Consider the following 20370-nt stretch of genomic DNA (forward strand, 5'->3'; position numbering starts at 1 on the left):
ACAATGTTTAACTATTATTATTTTAGCCATGGCTATTCCCCGAAGCCAAAGTAGTTGCTCAGTTTTGTTGTTATCTATTTCTGGGAGTAAACCCAGGATAACATATTCAATTCATACTTCATAGGGGAGCTCTTCTGCAGTTTCCTGAATATTTTAATCCAGTAGTCTTTTATCACCGGGCATTCCCACAGTAAATGTTTATAATCTCCTCTATCTCTGTTGCATTTGTAACAATTCTGTTCTCTATCTTTGTAAATAGAGTGCAATAGTACTGGTGTATAATAGAGACTGTGTATAATTTTCAAAAGGACCCATGTATGGGCCAGGGAGACCGCAGATCTATTGATGTTTCTATATACCGTATTCCACGGGATTGATTCCACATTCTGCAAATCTCTCTCCCATATATCCTCACCTCTAAATGTGATTGATTTTGTGTATTCGTATTTTAACTTTGCATAGATATGTGATACAGAAGAGGTGTTTAATGTCATATCGTAACAGAAATCTAAAAAAGTGTCCCGTGCTATATTAAAATAATTCTTATTTTCCGTATAGTGTATAGCGTGTCGTAATTGTTCATATCGAAATTTATCGAGAAATCCAAAAGTAGTGTCTGGAAAGATTTCGGTTAATGACTTAACCTGTATTTTATAAAAGACCTGTGTGATTAAGTGTATCCCACGTTTTTCCCAATACTCAACATCCGTTAACTGCATGATTTGTGGTAGATGTACGTTCCCCCACAAGGGGGTGTAGTGAACCGCTTGGGATACTCCGACCATAAGCCTAACCTGTTTCCAAATGTGTCCAAGCATTCTGCTGAACGGATTTGTTATTGTTTTATTCTCAAGAATACCAGTTTCCAGAATGTGGAAAAGATCCTCCCAGGGTCAACAGTACTCCCCAAACATAGACCGTACATGGTTATTCTTTCGGTTTCTCACACACCATCTCAACTGAGCAGCTACATAATATCCTTTTAGAAAAGGGACGAAAATTCCGCCCTCCTCTTTATACAGATATTGTATTTTAATTCTAACCCGTTTGCGCCCCCATATTAGTTCATTGAACAGAGTGTCCAAGTTTTTTAAAAACATATCTTCAATCATTATTGGGCTAGCATTTATTATGTATAGTAAATATAGTATAATGTCATTTTTATAAGCGCTATAGGATTGATTTGTGACAGAGGGAGTTTTAACCATGTTCATATTTTTTCCTTTACTTTATTTATTATTGGGAGAATATTCAGTTTCGTATAATATTCCAGTTTAGTCCCTATATGGATACCCAGCGATAATAAAGAATCTGATGGAGCCAATGTGCTGACCTGGATGCTGTGACCCGGTGGAACTGGGCGTATTAATGGGTGAAATTTAGATTTTTCCCAGTTTATTTCATATCCGGATAAGCTTCCAAAGCTGTCCGCGCTTTCCATAACCCTGGGCAAATTCATATACCCCCTCCGTAAAAAGAGCAAAATGCCGTCTGCATACAAACTTATTTTATCATTTGCTCCCTCGCACCCGAAGCCCTGTATTTCGTCATCTGCTCTGATTTTGCATGCCATTGGCTCCAAGAACAGCGAGAAGAGCAGAGGGGAAAGCGGGCATCCCTGACATGTTCCTCGAGACAGGGGGAAGGGGGAGGAGTATTCCCCATTAACTCGAACTCTGGATACCGGATTTTGATCTAAAATGCGAACCCATCTAGAGGAATATTCGCCTATTTTCACCCACGACAACACTTTCCAGAGAAAGGGCCACTCCACCCTGTCAAAGGCCTTAGCCGCATCCAAAGACAGGATGGAGCAGTCCCCTCCACCCCCTGTCTGTATATTCAGAAAGGCCCTCCTTACATTATCCTGTATGTTCCTTTTGGGAATAAACCCGGTTTGGTCGGCGTGTGAACAACTTTGTGAATGACAATTTTTAATCTATTAGCCAGCAGTTTGGCAAGAATTTTATAGTCTGTGTTCAACAGAGAGAGGGGGCGGTAGGAAGTCACTAACAGTGGGTCTTTCCCTTTTTTGGGGATTAATGCTATGATTGCTTCCACCCATGACGGGGGCAGAGAGCCCAGTGTTCACGATTGATTTAATACCTCCATCATTTGGGGGAGAATAATTCCCTCGTGCTTTCGATATAATTCGAATGGGAAACCATCCAACCCTGGAGACGTATTACCCTTGATAGATTTCAGCGTAGTTTGTAGCTCGATCAATTCGATCGGTCTATTCAGCCAGTCTATGTCTTTTTTAAATCAAATTCCGGCATCTTAATATTATCTAAATATTGATCTATTTTTTCCCCATGATCTGTAGGCCCGGACTGATATAGCCTGGAGAAGTATTGAGTAAATTCCCCTAGAATATCTTCAGGGTCTCGTAAAATATTTCCTTCTTCTGTCATAATTCCTGTTATATTATTACTCCCTCTTTGATTTTTTTTACTATTGTAGCTGATAATTTACTTGGTTTACCCGCTTCACTGAAGGTCCTCTGCCCCAAAAAGAACATTTTGTTCTGCGCTTTTTTATATAGATATTGTTTATAATGATCTTGCGCTTTTTTTTTTATTGATCTTGTTTTTCAGGGGTGTTTACCTGAGTAATCTCATCCATTATCTGATTAAGCGTCCCTTCTATTACTTTTTGGGTTTGGGCAAAGGAATTCTTCTGTTTCCTAATTTGATAGGCATATATACCTCGGAGAAATGCCTTGGGCGAATCCCAGACCATATGAACATGTGTTGAATTAATATTGTGACGCCAAAAGGACTTTATTTCTTCATTAATCTTATTGATATCCTTTATCAATGTCATCCAATGGGGATTAAGTTTAAAGATCCTATTTTTGTTTAGTTTTTTTGTAACTATCAAGTATTACCATAACAGGGGAATAATCAGAGAAACCGTGACTTTCATAGTTCATTTTTTTGACCCTATTAATAAGCCTGGGGCTGGCGAGAGCCAGATTCAACTCGCGACATGGACCTATATGTATTACTAAAGCAAGAAAATACTTGCTTATTTCATAAAGGGATCGCCATATATCGAACTAGTGCCATTTCTTGACACATTCTAAATATAATGTATTTGAACTGGCGCTTTGTTCATAATTAGTTATGGTAGATGTCCTATCCTATTTTTATGTCCATGACTCAGTTGAAATCGCCCATCACCAACACCGGGCACTCCTCTCTTAATGAAGTGTATTCCATTAATTTACATAGCACGGATACTGTAAAGGGGGGTGGTATATACATAAAGGCGATGATAGTCCTCTGACCCTGTCAGTAACAATGAAGGAAAATATACCGACCCTCTGATCAATTAATTGTTCTGATGGATCATAGTCCACCTGTCTATGAACATAGACACTGATTTCAAGTGAATATGTGGAGTAAAAGGAATGGTATTCATGAGAGGCCCATCTCCTTCTGCCAAGCGCTGCCACTTTTTCGGCTGATAGGTGTGTTTCTAGCAAGGCCACTATGGCTGGTAGATGTCGTGAAACCAAGTCAAACACTGCACACCTCTTAATTCTATCCGCGAAACCGCGAATATTCCACATCAGTATTCTTGACATTTTTTTTTATTTAGACAGTGCCAAGCGGAAGGGCAGGGGCATATCCATCAATACACCGGCCGTTCCCTGACAGCTCCCCGCGGAAAAATAACTGCTCTAATCTCTAATGCTATGGCCACAGGTCTTTCCTTCTTGGACACACATATATAGCATTAGGGTAACAAAACAAAACACAAACAGTTAATTTCTGAGCATTTTACACAAGTGACTTTTTGACTGTAGACACTCGGGAGCTTTCTCTCTTGCTAGTGCCATAAATGAACACCCTGACACTGCTCTGTATTCTAACCCATCAGTTCCCTCCTCAACCTCATAGGAGCTCTGATGTCCACAGTCTGCAAGCTCTAACTTCACAGAGTCTTACAGATTTTCACTAGAATCTGCTCAGTTTTACAACTTTCAAAACAACTTTGCTAGATTCGACCAGGCCTACTACAGCTCATAGCAGATATGCACCACACGTGCAACCCTAATAATCCGCCTGCAGATTATTAATTCCTGCGAATGCCCGGCTTCTTATTTGGAGTGGTGGGTCCAGGGTACCCTATCAACTTTAAGCATATTCATTTGCTCAAATCCCACTGCTGCCACCATTTGTAACGTAAACTGAATTCTAAAGATTCGAGAATGAATAAGCTTACGCAGGCTACGTGAAATATATTTACTAAGTTGTTAAATATATACGATAACACAAATAAATCACATACAGAATAATAAAAAGTACCGTATTTTCCGGCGTGTAAGATGACTGGGCGTATAGGACGACCCCCAACTTTTGCATTTAAAATATAGCATTTGGGCTATACTCGCCCTATAAGATTACCCCTGAATGCCTAGCCCTCTCTGTCTTCAAGACGATCTTCTCCAGTCCAGGGAACTGATTGGGATCTGTGGATGGCATTGTTATGGGGAGGGGGATCTGTGGATGGCATTGTTATGGGGAGGTGTACAAATAGTAGCATGTCCGGTGTCACTTTTATTGAAGCCTTGACTGAGTTAAAATGGATTTTCACATTACAGTCTTTACAACCCCATGGGCTTAATATTGAATTCAATGTGGATATTATTGATAGGTAGGATATTCTATAAGCTATTTACTATGTTACTATTTGTCCAATTCAGTATGATGCTATTTTTACATGTTTTTTTTATGGCAAGTAATTGTTTTTATTCACGCCTGACATTTACCTTTTATCTTTGGTATATTGGTCGTTCTGGAGTCTGACTGTGGCGCTGTGCTCCCCATTGGGGTCTATTTAGATGACAGGGAGTATATTGCTCCCCTTCTTTATACTGCATCATGTGATGTGGATGGACATACCGGTGGCTCTTGATGGGGCCCTATAATGTACAATTATGTGAGAGACATGGATTTGTCCCGATATGGTGCATATATGGTCTCTGGGTTATCCCCACATCTATTCTACATGTATTATCGTGTGGTCATATTTGCATGACATCTGCATGATTTCTTTGTTATCATGCGATGGTCAAGTGATTTCGGGATTAGGCACCATGACGCGCATCTTTTGCGCTCTCTGTAACGATGTGGGTATAATGCCGATCATGTGAGCACTTAGCAGGAGGTGCGTGCGCATTCATTTGATGTCGGATGCTGCAATTGCAACACGGTGATGCTATGCATAGACAAGCTGAGACGGCGGCGTGATGACGTCATTGACATGCGCAATGGTCCTTGTGGGACGCCGATGTGTAGCACAGACACATTTGAGACTGCCAGATGCTGTTTTTCTCACATAAGGTACACAATTTGTATTTATTAGGCACAGATGGTCTGATTAGAGATTGGGCTGTTTTTAATTACACAGATGTGGCCAGTAGGTTGGGGCTTTTGGATGATTGGCTCCACTATGTGGTGGGAGTGGCTATTTATGAGTATGCTATTTTCATTGTATACATGCTTGATAAAGGCTACTATGTTGCCAAAACGTCATATTCTGCTTTTGTACACACTCAAGGCTTCATTAAAAGGGACACTGGACATGCTGCTGTGATCCTTTTTCGTCTACTGCTATGGGGAGGGGGATCAGTGTATGACACTGCTATGGGGGATCTATGGATCACACTATATAGCATCTTATGCTTTGTGTGTCATCCACAGATCCACCCCATGACCGTGTCATCCACAGATCCCCCTCCCCATAACAGTGCCAACCACAGATCCCTCTCCCTATAACAGTGCCATCCACAGATCCCCCTCCCCATAACAGTGCCATCCACAGATCCCCCTCCCCATAACAGAGTCATCCACAGATCCCCCTCCCCATAACAGTGCCATCCACAGATCCCCCTCCCCATAACAGTGCCATCCACAGATCCCCCTCCCCATAACAGTGTCATCCACAGATCCCCCTCCCCATAACCGTGCCATCCACAGATCCCCCTCCCCATAACAGTGCCATCCACAGATCCCCCTCCCCATAACAGTGTCATCCACAGATCCCCCTCCCCATAACAGTGCCATCCACAGATCCACCCATGACAGTGCCATCCAGAAATCCCCCTCCCCATAACAGTGCCATCCACAGATCCCCCCATGACAGTGCCATCCAGAAATCCCCCTCCCCTAAACAGTGCCATCCACAGATCCCACTCCCCCAATCCGTAACTTTAACTTTAATCAGCGCTCATCTCTTTACTAGGGTCGATCATGCTATAACCCATGGCTGTATACCCCGTTATAACACATGACCGACACCCCAGGGTGTACAAAGAGATAGGGCAATCATACTCACATCCTACCTAAAATGGAGGACCTGGTGGAGTCTCCTGAGTGAAGGTGGGTCACAGAGTTGAAACCTGTTAGCCCCTTCTCCGATGTGCAGCACACATGTCTCTGAGATCACTCAGGAATGTGGTCCTATTAGCACAATGGGGGATGGTTACTATCTCTAACCCACTTCATTACAAGGGAAACTTATAAACTATTACACAGAGTATGGCTCCATTCAGACGTCCGTAGTGCATTGCGGATCAGCTATACACCCGGCCGGCGCCCCCATAGAACTTCCTATTCTTGTCTGATTGCGGACAAGAATAGGATATGTTCTATTCTTTCCGGAGCCGCGGAACAGCACTGTGTGCTGTCCGCATTCATTCCTGCCCCATAGAGAATGAATGGGTCCACATCTGTTCCAAAATTTGCGGAACGGATGCGGACCCATTCTGTGGATGTGTGAATGGAGCCTATTAAAGAGAATTAAAGGGGAGAACAAATCAGTCACTTAAAAATTCCCTTACAATACACGGATTTATCTGGATACTGCTAAATGCTTGAATCCTAGACAAGCACGATGGGCCCTGTTCTTTACCTGGTTTAACTTTATTGTTCCTTATCGCCCTAGGTCTGGTAATGTGAAGGCAGATGCCTTATCACGTAGTTCTGGTTCTGCTGATTCTATCGATACTGAACCTGGTAATATTCTTCACCCTGGTGTTGTCATTGCTGCCGTTAGTTCTCATCTAAATATGATTATGTCAGGATTTGGCTCCTAGTAATATTATCGTAAATTGTTCCTCCAAACCTTCACCTTAGTGTTTTGGAGGAATCCCATTGCTCTTTACTGACAGTTCATCTGGGTATCGCTGGGACTAAATATCTGGTCTCCAGAGTCTATTCTGGCCTACTTGGTCACGAAATGTGGTTGCCTTTGTCTTGGCATGTGATGTGCGTGCTAGGGCCAAGGTACCCAGGAGACGTCCTGTGGGTTTACTTTGCTCCTTGCCCATTCCACAGAGACCTTGGACTCACATCTTGATGGATTTCTTTATGGACCTTCCGCCTTCCCGGGGAAAGACGATCATCTGGGTGGTCAATGATTCCGTAGAAAAACGTCCTAACGCAAAAAAATTGGCTGCTTTTTTATTGACAATATTCTTAGATTACATGGAATACCGTTGTCTCAGATAGAGGAGTCCAGTTTTTTTCGAGATTCTGGGGAGAATTTAGCAATCAGTTTAGGGATCAAAGTCTGTGTCTCCTTTTTATTGTAATTATGGATGTAATCTGCTTTTTTTATTTAGTCTCTGAGTTAAACTCTGTGAATCCTGTGGTGAATGCTATTGTGAATGATTTGTGCACAGTTTGGGTCCCGGCTCACAAGAGCCTAGAGCAGTGATGGCGAACCTTTTACAGACCGAGTGCCCAAACTGCAACATAAACCCACTTATATATCGCAAAGTGCCAACACAGCAATTTACCTTGAATACTACAGTCCAGTAGAGTGTATCTTCCATGTACTTTATCATTTAGCTATAATAGCCTGCCTACATTCAGTGTCCTGCCCGTGCTGTTCATAGTGCGCCCTGCGCTGATGAATGGCAGGAAACGTCTAAGGTATATTGGTACACCATAGACTTTTTCCTGGTTGCGGGTGCCCACAGAGAGGACTCTGAGTGCCATAGGTTCGCCATCAATGGCCTAGATAAAGCTCAAAGCATCCAGTATGAACAAGGTGATAAAAAGCATTCTTTGGGTCTGAACTTTGTGTTGGGCGAACTTGTCAGGCTTCCTACAAAAATTTTTGCGTTACAGAGTACTGTCCGGTAAACTTGCTCCTAAATTTATTGGGCCATATAAGATCACATCTATAATAAACCCAGCATTTTATTGCCTTCTTTTCCCTTCCTCATTCAAGATACACGACCTTTTCTATAAACCTTTGCTTATGAAATGCACTCCTCATGTGATTCCTTCACATAAACCTCTTGATCCAGTGGTAATTTAGGCGAGGTTGAGTATGAGGTGGAGAATTTTCTTGACTCTCGGAGAGCTCAAAACTCTCTGCAGAACCTTATCCATTGGAAGCGATATGGTGCTGAGGAGAGAACATTTGGCTCCGGATGTTCATGCCCCTTGTTTAAAGAGAGAGTTTAATCTCAAATTTCCATCGAAGCCTAGTCCCCATGTTGAGGGTCTAGTGGCCCCTCTTCAGAAGGGGGGGTAATGTTATAAACTTACCTGTCCAAGCCCCTGTGCCTCATTCCTCTGCCTCGGCACGGCCGCACTGGGAGAGGTGCACTGCTGAGCCAGGCCCCCTAGTGATATGGCATCCTTAGCAACAGGATGCAATGCTCTGTTTCTCCTTGCACCGCTGATGTGGTGGAGGAGATGAGAAGAAGAGATCACTTTCACTGGTTACTAGCAAGGAATAACCTCAAAGCTCAGGCGAGGAGGTGGAACCACAGCCCAGCTAAATATGGAGACTGATCAGCAACGTAACCAGCCCCTGGACAGAGGCAGGGAGAAAGCATTATCTCAGTTGTGAAGGAAAGTTGACAGAGCTCTTATCACATTGAGAGCTGAGTGATGTCCGCACCTGCCCGAAACAGCGAGACCGCGGTGGGTACGGATCGCCAGCATGACAGATTGCTCAGCTGCTCTATTACAGTGTGCTAGTGTTTCTGACTAATGGAGTGCCTAACAGGTGCCGATCCAGGGACTCTGTGCTCTATGTAAACCCCTTCCTGCCATACCCCAGTGCCAGTGCCAGTGTCGTGTTTGGGCTCATTAGCTAGGTTCCTGGTTCTGATTTGGATTGCTTGTGTTTTTCATCTTGTCCCGTCCTTTGACCACTCTCTGTCTATTGTTTTTTGTACTGCGTTGTCCTCCTGGTTCTGACCCATGTATAGCCACAGAATGCGTTCGCTGAGCCATAAGCTCGTGCATGCGCCGTGGATACACATGTCAGTGCCTGGAATCGGCCTCACAGGACGCACTGCACATGCGCCAGCCGGCAATGAGTGAATAAATTAGCAGTGGGGCGGTGCTGGGCTCCAATGGCCGGAGGGACAGCCGCTTGGGCTCCTTATTCAGGTAATTACCATATTAATAAAAGCGATTTTCTAGACAAAGGACAACACGTAGGGTAGTAATACTAGTATATTTTAATACAAAACGAGCAGACTGATGTGATGATGTTAAAAGCTCTGTCACTAAAATCCAGGTGACAGAATCCGTTTAACTCGTCAGATTCCCTTACCCCACATGACTTTAGTGGGCTGTGCAGGGGGTGTGCGCCTCCGCGCAAACACAGTACCACGGTACAGCGCCTCCACGCAAGGGCAGTACCAGGGCATGGGTAAGGTAAAATTAAAGTGAGCGTTGATTAATGGACGCGCGCACGGACACCGCGCGTGCGCACTCAGGGGTAAGGAGATCTGATGGTCTTTTGTCTTGTTAAATCTCCTTACCCTCACACTGTGCACCCGTGGATTGTAAAATCTCCTTACCCTCGCTACACAGCGCGCTTCAGATTAATTGCTGGCTGGCTTACAATCCACACATGCGCAGGATTGTCTTTATTTCAAGAGACTGCTTCTTGGAATCCCTGTAACCCTATGTATTTGCTCATCCTTAACCAGGGGATGATGTCCCTGTGCAGGAATGTACTTCTTAGTGACAGGAGGCGTTGCTTTCTGTTGTAGGACCTGGCTGTAGACAAAGCAATTTAACTCCTTCGCTACCAGCGCTGTACATATACGGCGCTAGAGTGAAAGTTAAGCATACCTCTCACTTGCACAATTTTTTGCTGTGGGCGCCATGGCTGGTGGATCTCCACTGTTTCAAACAGCAGAGACCTGTGGCTAATAACCGCTACCAGCAATAATGCCGATCGCGGTCATTAAAGCATCTAAAAGCTAAAAAATTACTGACATCCCCTGCTTCTGTATGGAACATGGTAATGAAAAAGAAAAAATAATAGTGAGTGTTGTAGCCTCAAACACTGGTTACAAAAACCTAAAAAAGTTAAAAATATGTAAAAAAAAATATCAAAAATAAAAAAAATATCAAAAATGTAAACCATCCCCTTTCTGTAGAATAAAAAAATAAATTACAAAAAATATAAACATTATGGGCATCACCGGGTCTGAAAATGCCCATACTATTAAAATATAAAAATATTTTTCCAATACAGCAAATGGTGTAACTGAAAAAAAGTATCAAAATGGTTGATTTTCCATTTTTTCATCTCTTTTTCAAAAAATTTAACTAAAATGTGATCAAAAAGTCACACACACTTCAAATAAAAACACTAGATCGTTCCTCAAAAAATGAGGCCCCAAACTGTTTAGAAGACATAACTATTAAAAAGTAATGGGGGTCAGAATATGGTGATATAATTTTTTTTTTTCAAAGTTTTCATTTAATTTTACAGTAATTTTGCTGCAAAGGGAATGGCGTAGGGACAAAACCCGTAAAATGTTGGAGGAATTGCGTTTTTTTCTAATGCCATTCAGATTTTTTTTCTGGCTTCCCACTACATTTTATGGTATATTAAATGGTAGCATTAGAAAGTACAAAGTACAAGATGTAGTGTCAGTATACAGGGTGTAGTGTCAGTGTACAGACTGTAGTGTCAGTATACAGGGTGTAGTGTCAGTATACAGGGTGTAGTGTCAGTGTACAGGGTGTAGTGTCAGTGTACAGGGTGTAGTGTCAGTGTACAGGGTGTAGTGTCAGTGTATAGGGTGTAGTGTCAGTGTGCAGGGTGTAGTGTCAGTGTGCAGGGTGTAGTGTCAGTGTGCAGGGTGTAGTGTCAGTATACAGGGTGTAGTGTCAGTATACAGGGTGTAGTGTCAGTGTGCAGGGTGTAGTGTCAGTGTGCAGGGTGTAGTGTCAGTGTACAGGGTGTAGTGTCAGTGTATAGGGTCAGGGTGTAGTGTAAGTATACAGGGTGTAGTGTCAGTGTACAGGGTGCAGTGTCAGTGTACACCAGTAGATGTCAGTGTACAGGGTGTAGTGTCAGTGTACAGGGTGTAGTGTCAGTGTATAGGGTGTAGTGTCAGTGTATAGGGTGTAGTGTCAGTGTATAGGGTGTAGTGTCAGTGTACAGGATGTAGTGTCAGTGTATAGGGTGTAGTGTCAGTGTACAGGGTGTAGTGTCAGTGTATAGGGTCAGGGTGTAGTGTAAGTATACAGGGTGTAGTGTCAGTGTACAGGATGTAGTGTCAGTGTACAGGATGTAGTGTCAGTATACAGGGTGTAGTGTCAGTGTACAGGGTGTAGTGTCAGTGTATAGGGTGTAGTGTCAGTGTACAGGGTGTAGTGTCAGTGTATAGGGTGTAGTGTCAGTGTACAGGGTGTAGTGTCAGTGTAAGTATACAGGGTGTAGTGTCAGTGTACAGGATGTAGTGTCAGTGTACAGGATGTAGTGTCAGTATACAGGGTGTAGTGTCAGTATACAGGGTGTAGTGTCAGTGTATAGGGTGTAGTGTCAGTGTATAGGGTGTAGTGTCAGGGTACAGGATGTAGTGTCAGTGTATAGGGTGTAGTGTCAGTGTACACTGACACTACATCCTGTACACTGACACTACATCCTGTACAGGATGTAGTGTCAGTATACAGGGTGTAGTGTCAGTGTACAGACTGTAGTGTCAGTATACAGGGTGTAGTGTCAGTGTATAGGGTGTAGTGTCAGTGTACAGTGTGCAGTGTCTGTATACAGTGTGTAGTGTCAGTGTATAGGGTGTAGTGTCAGTATACAGGGTGTAGTGTCAGTATACAGGGTGTAGTGTCAGTATACAGGGTGTAGTGTCAGTGTGCAGGGTGTAGTGTCAGTGTACAGGGTGTAGTGTCAGTGTATAGGGTGTAGTGTCAGTATGCAGGGTGTAGTGTCAGTGTGCAGGGTGTAGTGTCAGTGTGCAGGGTGTAGTGTCAGTATACAGGGTGTAGTGTCAGTGTATAGGGTGTAGTGTCAGTGTATAGGGTGTAGTGTCAGTATGCAGGGTGTAGTGTCAGTGTGCAGGGTGTAGTGTCAGTGTGCAGGGTGTAGTGTCAGTATACAGGGTGTAGTGTCAGTGTGCAGGGTGTAGTGTCAGTGTGCAGGGTGTAGTGTCAGTGTACAGGGTGTAGTGTCAGTGTATAGGATCAGGGTGTAGTGTAAGTATACAGGGTGTAGTGTCAGTGTACAGGGTGCAGTGTCAGTGTACACCAGTAGATGTCAGTGTACAGGGTGTAGTGTCAGTGTACAGGGTGTAGTGTCAGTGTATAGGGTGTAGTGTCAGTGTATAGGGTGTAGTGTCAGTGTACAGGATGTAGTGTCAGTGTACAGGATGTAGTGTCAGTGTACAGGGTGTAGTGTCAGTGTATAGGGTCAGGGTGTAGTGTAAGTATACAGGGTGTAGTGTCAGTGTACAGGATGTAGTGTCAGTGTACAGGATGTAGTGTCAGTATACAGGGTGTAGTGTCAGTATACAGGGTGTAGTGTCAGTGTACAGGGTGTAGTGTCAGTGTATAGGGTGTAGTGTCAGTGTATAGGGTGTAGTGTCAGTGTACAGGATGTAGTGTCAGTGTATAGGGTGTAGTGTCAGTGTACACTGACACTACATCCTGTACACTGACACTACATCCTGTACAGGATGTAGTGTCAGTATACAGGGTGTAGTGTCAGTGTACAGACTGTAGTGTCAGTATACAGGGTGTAGTGTCAGTATACAGGGTGTAGTGTCAGTATACAGGGTGTAGTGTCAGTGTACAGGGTGTAGTGTCAGTGTATAGGGTGTAGTGTCAGTGTGCAGGGTGTAGTGTCAGTGTGCAGGGTGTAGTGTAAGTATACAGGGTGTAGTGTCAGTGTACAGGGTGCAGTGTCAGTGTACACCAGTAGATGTCAGTGTACAGGGTGTAGTGTCAGTGTACAGGGTGTAGTGTCAGTGTATAGGGTGTAGTGTCAGTGTATAGGGTGTAGTGTCAGTGTACAGGATGTAGTGTCAGTGTATAGGGTGTAGTGTCAGTGTACAGGGTGTAGTGTCAGTGTATAGGGTCAGGGTGTAGTGTAAGTATACAGGGTGTAGTGTCAGTGTACAGGATGTAGTGTCAGTGTACAGGGTGTAGTGTCAGTGTATAGGGTGTAGTGTCAGTGTATAGGGTGTAGTGTCAGTGTACAGGATGTAGTGTCAGTGTATAGGGTGTAGTGTCAGTGTACACTGACACTACATCCTGTACACTGACACTACATCCTGTACAGGATGTAGTGTCAGTATACAGGGTGTAGTGTCAGTGTACAGACTGTAGTGTCAGTATACAGGGTGTAGTGTCAGTATACAGGGTGTAATGTCAGTATACAGAGTGTAGTGTCAGTGTACAGGGTGTAGTGTCAGTGTACAGGGTGTAGTGTCAGTGTATAGGGTGTAGTGTCAGTGTACAGGGTGTAGTGTCAGTGTACAGGATGTAGTGTCAGTGTACAGGATGTAGTGTCAGTATACAGGGTGTAGTGTCAGTGTACAGGGTGCAGTGTCAGTGTACAGGGTGTAGTGTCAGTGTACAGGGTGCAGTGTCAGTGTACAGGGTGTAGTGTCAGTGTACAGGGTGTAGTGTCAGTGTATAGGGTGTAGTGTCAGTGTACAGGATGTAGTGTCAGTGTACAGGGTGCAGTGTCAGTGTACAGGGTGCAGTGTCAGTGTACAGGGTGTAGTGTCTGTGTACAGGGTGCAGTGTCAGTGTACAGGGTGCAGTGTCAGTGTACAGGGTGTAGGGTCTGTGTACAGGGTGCAGTGTCAGTGTACAGGGTGTAGGGTCTGTGTACAGGGTGAAGTGTCAGTGTACAGGGTGCAGTGTCAGTGTACAGGGTGTAGGGTCTGTGTACAGGGTGCAGTGTCAGTGTACAGGGTGTAGTGTCATTATACAGTGTGTAGTGTCATTATACAGTGTGTAGTGTCAGTGTACAGTGTGTAGTGTCAGTGTACAGGGTGTAGTGTCTGTGTACAGGGTGTAGTGTCAGTATACAGGGTGTAGTGTCTGTGTACAGGGTGTAGTGTCTGTGTACAGGGTGTAGTGTCTGTGTACAGGGTGTAGTGTCTGTGTACAGGGTGTAGTGTCTGTGTACAGGGTGCAGTGTCAGTGTACAGGGTGCAGTGTCAGTGTACAGGGTGTAGTGTCTGTGTACAGGGTGTAGTGTCAGTGTACAGGGTGCAGTGTCAGTATACACCAGTAGATGTCAGTCTTGAGTTTCCTTCTTCTGAAGTTCTGAGGTGAAAGTGAAAGTACAGAGCGAGGCCGGAGCGGCGCCATTACAGATCAGGGTGGAGGCTCCTGGCCTCAGGGCTGAGGAGAACATGTCGGAGCTCACAACCGTCCTCTACTCACTGCTAATGGCAGTGCTGACTGCAGGTAGGTCTCCGGGGTAGGAGTGATGTCAGGTAAGTGTCAGTTTGCCGATTCCTAGTACTTAGCAGGCAGGGAGCTCCGCTCCGGGTCACCGCCCTTCCAGGCTGTAGATTGTGTATGGCAGCGGTAAGTGCTCCTGTCTGTGGTAATATTACCGGATAGCTCAGGGTCTGGCCTCTGCTCGTCTCCCCGACCAGGAGACGATCACACATGGTCCCAGGATCTGGCCTCAGCTCAGCCCCTGAACCTCCAGTACACCCAGCAACCATCACCCAACTCCCTGCCTCCTGGTCCTGATAGTTCACCTGCCAGCTCCGACCTCCCCTGATGTCCATGATGAAGTCCATGCTTCGCTCCATTCCTGGTCCTGTCTCCACACTGTCCGAGCAGGAAGACACAGAGGCCGCACATCTCCCTCTGAACTCCTGCAGGACACAGGGACTAACAGCTCCTCATACCAGGGAGACCAAGCCCTGTCACATGTATATCTGTGGGTTGCGGCTGATCGGGGTGTATATCTGTGGGTTGCGGCTGATCGGGGTGTATATCTGTGGGTTGCGGCTGATCGGGGTGTATATCTGTGGGTTGCGGCTGATCGGGGTGTATATCTGTGGGTTGCGGCTGATCGGGGTGTATATCTGGGTTGTGGCTGATCGGGGTGTATATCTGTGGGTTGCGGCTGATCGGGGTGTATATCTGTGGGTTATGATTGAGCATGCTGCATATGTTTGGTGTGACATCTCGGGGTCTCTTGGCTCTCTGGCATTGCCGCCATCTTGATTCAAGGAGCCGCTCCTCCACTGTAGGTCCTGGAGACTAACTGACCGGTCACCACCCACCAAAACCACGTATCGTTCTTCCCCCACGCAGTGAACATGCGGACACTGGAAGACACATTGGGGGTCATTTATGAAGCCTTTTACTCCTCATTTTAATGCTGCCGCACCGCAGTCACTGATTAGTCGCTAATAAGCGTCATCGCTGTCGCTTATCAGCACTAGTACTATATAGTATCTGTAAGTGATCAAGACTGATCGCATCAGATCTATATCAGTACATTAGGGTCACCTTAGGCTCTACAAAAAACGCAGTGTTCACCTGATCAGGCCTGATCTTGTGCGCACCCTTGCGTTCAGTCTGCCCCACCGCAGTGACAGAATTTTTTTTTTCTGATCACTGCAAAAGCACCGTAAAATCGCTGCGGCGCTATAAAGATCCCTTTTGAGCTTTCTGGATCTTTATTAGCGATCGCAGCTTTATTTCGCAAGCACTCCTTTCTACCAGGCAGGTTTGCTCTTTTTCCTGGGTAGTCTCAGAGGAATACCCCCTAAATTTAGTGAACCCAAAATGTCTCCTTCTCCCTGTGGCGTTCTGCGCTGCGATTGGACAGCGCTACTGCCATGGAGAAGGAGTCGCCCAGGGAGAGAAGCTGATGTCTCCTCCCTGGCGTTCCGATAGTAGTAATTGGCATACAGCGCGGGAGACGGTAACGGGGGACACAGCGGGCGAACGGATATAATAGTAACTGCAGGGAGATCTCTGCGCGCCGCTCTACATGTCCTGCTACTTAGTTAACAAAGTCCAGACCCAAGAAAAGGGCCATCATTGGCGCAGCGCGCCCGCCCTACTCCCCCCTGTCTTATTGGAGGCAGCGGCACAGGGGGGAGAGAGAGAGTGACTCCTCCTCTGTGCTGCTGGGGGGACATGAGCGCGCTGACAGCAGCGTGCGGTATGTTCTCCGATCCTAGGCTGCGCAGTAGGGCAGCCTATTATCGATAAATGTCAAATCCCGGTATCGTATCAATTGGGTATCAATATTTTGATACCCGCAACAACCCTATCTACTGTAAGAGCAGTGAGACTATGGGACTCTACTGTAAGAGCAGCGAGACAATGGGACTCTTTACTGTAAGAGCAGTGAGACTATGGGACTCTTTACTGTAAGAGAGCAGTGAGACTATGGACTCTATACTGTAAGAGCAGTGAGACTATGGACTCTTTACTGTAAGAGCAGTGAGACTATGGACTCTATACTGTAAGAGCAGTGAGACTATGGACTCTATACTGTAAGACCAGTGAGACTATGGACTCTATACTGTAAGAGCAGTGAGACTATGGACTCTATACTGTAAGACCAGTGAGACTATGGACTCTATACTGTAAGAGCAGTGAGACTATGGACTCTTTACTGTAAGAGCGGTGAGACAATGGGACTCTTTACTGTAAGAGCAGTGAGACTATGGACTCTATACTGTAAGAGCAGTGAGACTATGGACTCTTTACTGTAAGAGCGGTGAGACTATGGACTCTTTACTGTAAGAGCGGTGAGACTATGGACTCTATACTGTAAGAGCGGTGAGACTATGGACTCTTTACTGTAAGAGCGGTGAGACTATGGACTCTTTACTGTAAGAGCAGTGAGACTATGGACTCTTTACTGTAAGAGCAGTGAGACTATGGACTCTTTACTGTAAGAGCAGTGAGACTATGGACTCTTTACTGTAAGAGCAGTGAGACTATGGACTCTTTACTGTAAGAGCAGTGAGACTATGGACTCTTTACTGTAAGAGCAGTGAGACTATGGACTCTTTACTGTAAGAGCAGTGAGACTATGGACTCTTTACTGTAAGAGCAGTGAGACTATGGACTCTTTACTGTAATAGCAGTGAGACTATGGACTCTGTACTGTAAGAGCGGTGAGACTATGGACTCTATACCGTAAGAGCAGTGAGACTATGGACTCTGTACTGTAAGAGCAGTGAGACTATGGAGGTGTCTGCCAGGAGATTCTGATGGTTCAGGATGGGCTGGATGCTCGGGTTTAATAATCATACATACTGTACGTCTAGATTCTGGAGAAGGGTGGGTTTATTCTATTTGCCAAATTTGGCATTGGGAAGGAGTTTTGCCTCCAAGATGGGTTTGACATCCATTTCATAACAGATTTCCTTTTCTCTGGATCAACACAGTAAGATCTTAGCTGAGGTCTGATGATTTTTTTTTCATATTTTCCTCCTCTGAACCCTAGTTGTGTCTTATGGGGTGAAAAATATGTTCTATAACAATGAAATTTATGAGTTTTTTTTGCCAGAAATGTAGTAAATCGGCAGTGGTGATGGACAAGAGCACTTCACTCATTGCCAATTTGATATTGGAGTTGAAGGGTCCTCTGATATGACCCTTGTATTTAGGAAGTGTGGCAGTAATAGCACGGGCCCTGCTCCTTATGGACCCGTCTTACTAAACTTTCTACCTTTGACTTTAGACATAAATCTATAAAGGCAACTGAGGGGTGATCTTGATTCAATGATTTCCATCCTTATAGGAGTGTGAACAGCGTCTGACCCCTATATTATTGACCCGGTCTTTTCAGGGCCACCAATACATTATAGCCTCCCCTGTTCTGTTACTCACGCCCTCCACCATCTTCTGGGAGGGGGTAGGTTGGGGTGTGAGACCCCGCTCGTGTGTTTGCTGACCTCAAATATTCAGTTTCCAGAGACACTATTCTCTTCTTATTTCTTCAGATGGTCTGATCGTCACGACGAAGGCGCCACTTATCTCGGCCATGAGAGATGAGAATGTGACAATCCCCTGTGAGTTTTCAGACTTTATTCCTGGGAGAGGTATGAATGTGCAGTGGATGAAATCACAGAATGGAAATAGGACTGAAGTGTTCCAGTATATACCCGGACGACCGCAGATCTTCAGAGCCGGATACTATATGGAGGAGGAGAGCGAAATCCAGAGTGGAAATGCCGCACTTCACATCTCGCGGGTGCAGTTCAGTGACGATGGAGAATACATCTGTACGGTTATAGTGATCCCGGACTACAACGAAGGGAAAAGCACTCTGGAGGTGTCGGGTGAGTCGCACAGGTGTCGGGTGAGTCGCACAGGTGTCGGGTGAGTCGCCCAGGCGGCTGTGTCGGGTGAGTCGCCCAGGCGGTGGTGTCGGGTGAGTCAGAACTACGAGGGTGAATTTGGAAAAATTACAGCGCTGCCATTATTATCATGTGGTTATTGGAGTGGAATGTACGGGGTGAAGTAGCTACAATGGCGGCACTACAGCAGGTATAAGCAGTGCACGCCCTCGTGTAGAAGTCCATGCACTACATTTCAGAAAAAGCATAAAGCAGTGCCCCATATTGTAAAAATGCAAGCTGTTCATGACGTCTATAGCATGGTTCATACATTTCTGTGAAGGCGTCTAAGGGAGAAGACTATTTTTATATTTTAATAGTTCAGATATTTCTGGACACAGCGATATTTATTTGTTATAGGGGTGCTCTTCTGATTGCTTGTCCCATTGACCATAAATTAGAACTATTATGGTTTTAACATTGTACCTGCTGAGCTGTGCCTCTTGGATGGAATTAAAGGCAGTGTAATGACCAGCGGGTGAGAACTTGCTGTCCCACGTGACCAACTCCCTCTGAGGACGATGTCTGAGTACACCCCTCGTCTTTAACATGATACCTCTGATGGTGAGGAGAGACTTTCCCGAGGGGTGTACCAGGTGTTACCCCAGAGGGGAATTGGAACACGAGGGAATCGGGACCTGAGTGTAAATCTACGGGACTGACCTCCAGGTAACACGATACACCCATTGGATGCTAGGAGGCCAGAGGCTGATTAGATGGAAGCATAATCGGGGTACGAAGGCAGAAATCGGAGCAGGAGGCAATCAAGCAAAGTCTGTAAAATGTAATCCGAAGTCCAGTACACAGAATAATACAGTTGGAGGAGGCGCCTTTAACCGCTTGCCGTCACACTAACGCAGATAGGCGTCAGTGCGGCGGCACTCTCAGGTCTCGGTGACGCCTATTGGCGTCATCTCGTTAGACCTGAGATTTCCTGTGAACGCACATTCACAAGATTGCATAGTAAACAAGTTGAACTACAGCCTGCCAGCGCTGATCATTGGCTGACAGGCTGTAGATTCTTCAAATAACCAATGATATGAGTATGTCAGACGCTATTTTGTAAATGGCATCTGATATACCTGCTACCTGCTCCTCTGGTGTCCCTTTTGCTTGGATCGACCACCAGAGGACACAGGCAGCTCTGTAAGTAACACCAAGCACCACACACACATTACACCCCCCCCCGTCACTTATTAACCCCTGATCACCCCATATAGACTCCCGACTCCCTGATCACCCCCCAGTCATTGATCACCCCCCTGTAAGGGTCCCTCATCACCGCCAGGTAGTTAGCTACTTGCTAGGTAGTTAGCGCCCACCGCACCGCAGTCACTGATTAGTCGCTAATAAGCATCATCGCTGTCGCTAATCAGCACTAGTACTATATAGTATCTGTAAGTGATGAAGACTGATCGCAATCAGATCTATATCAGTACATTAGGGTCACCTTAGGCTCTACAAAAAACGCAGTGTTCACCTGATCAGGCCTGATCTTGTGCGCACACTTGCGTTCAGTCCGCCCCACCGCAGTGACAGAATTTTTTTTTTCTGATCGCTGCAAAAACACCGTAAAATCGCTGCGGCGCTATAAAGATCCCTTTTGAGCTTTGTGGATCTTTATTAGCGATCGCAGCTTTACTTCGCACGCACTCCTTTCTTACTAGGCAGGTTTGCTCTTTTTCCTGGGTAGTCTGAGGAATACCCCCTAAATTTAGTGAACCCAAAAT

General features: G+C 45.3%; 1 protein-coding gene across 1 annotated transcript in view; it reads left to right on the top strand.

Moving 5' to 3' along the window:
• Positions 1-20370, top strand: part of LOC122920716 — a 132518-nt gene that overhangs the window by 23810 nt on the left and 88338 nt on the right. Inside the window, exons 2-3 of the mRNA XM_044270426.1 lie at positions 14575-14720; positions 18245-18583. Of these exons, the coding sequence (XP_044126361.1) occupies positions 14575-14720; positions 18245-18583 (485 nt within the window). The remainder of the gene's footprint in view (positions 1-14574; positions 14721-18244; positions 18584-20370) is intronic.

This window comes from Bufo gargarizans, chromosome 10 (genome assembly GCF_014858855.1).
Source record: "Bufo gargarizans isolate SCDJY-AF-19 chromosome 10, ASM1485885v1, whole genome shotgun sequence".
Lineage (NCBI taxonomy): Eukaryota > Metazoa > Chordata > Amphibia > Anura > Bufonidae > Bufo > Bufo gargarizans.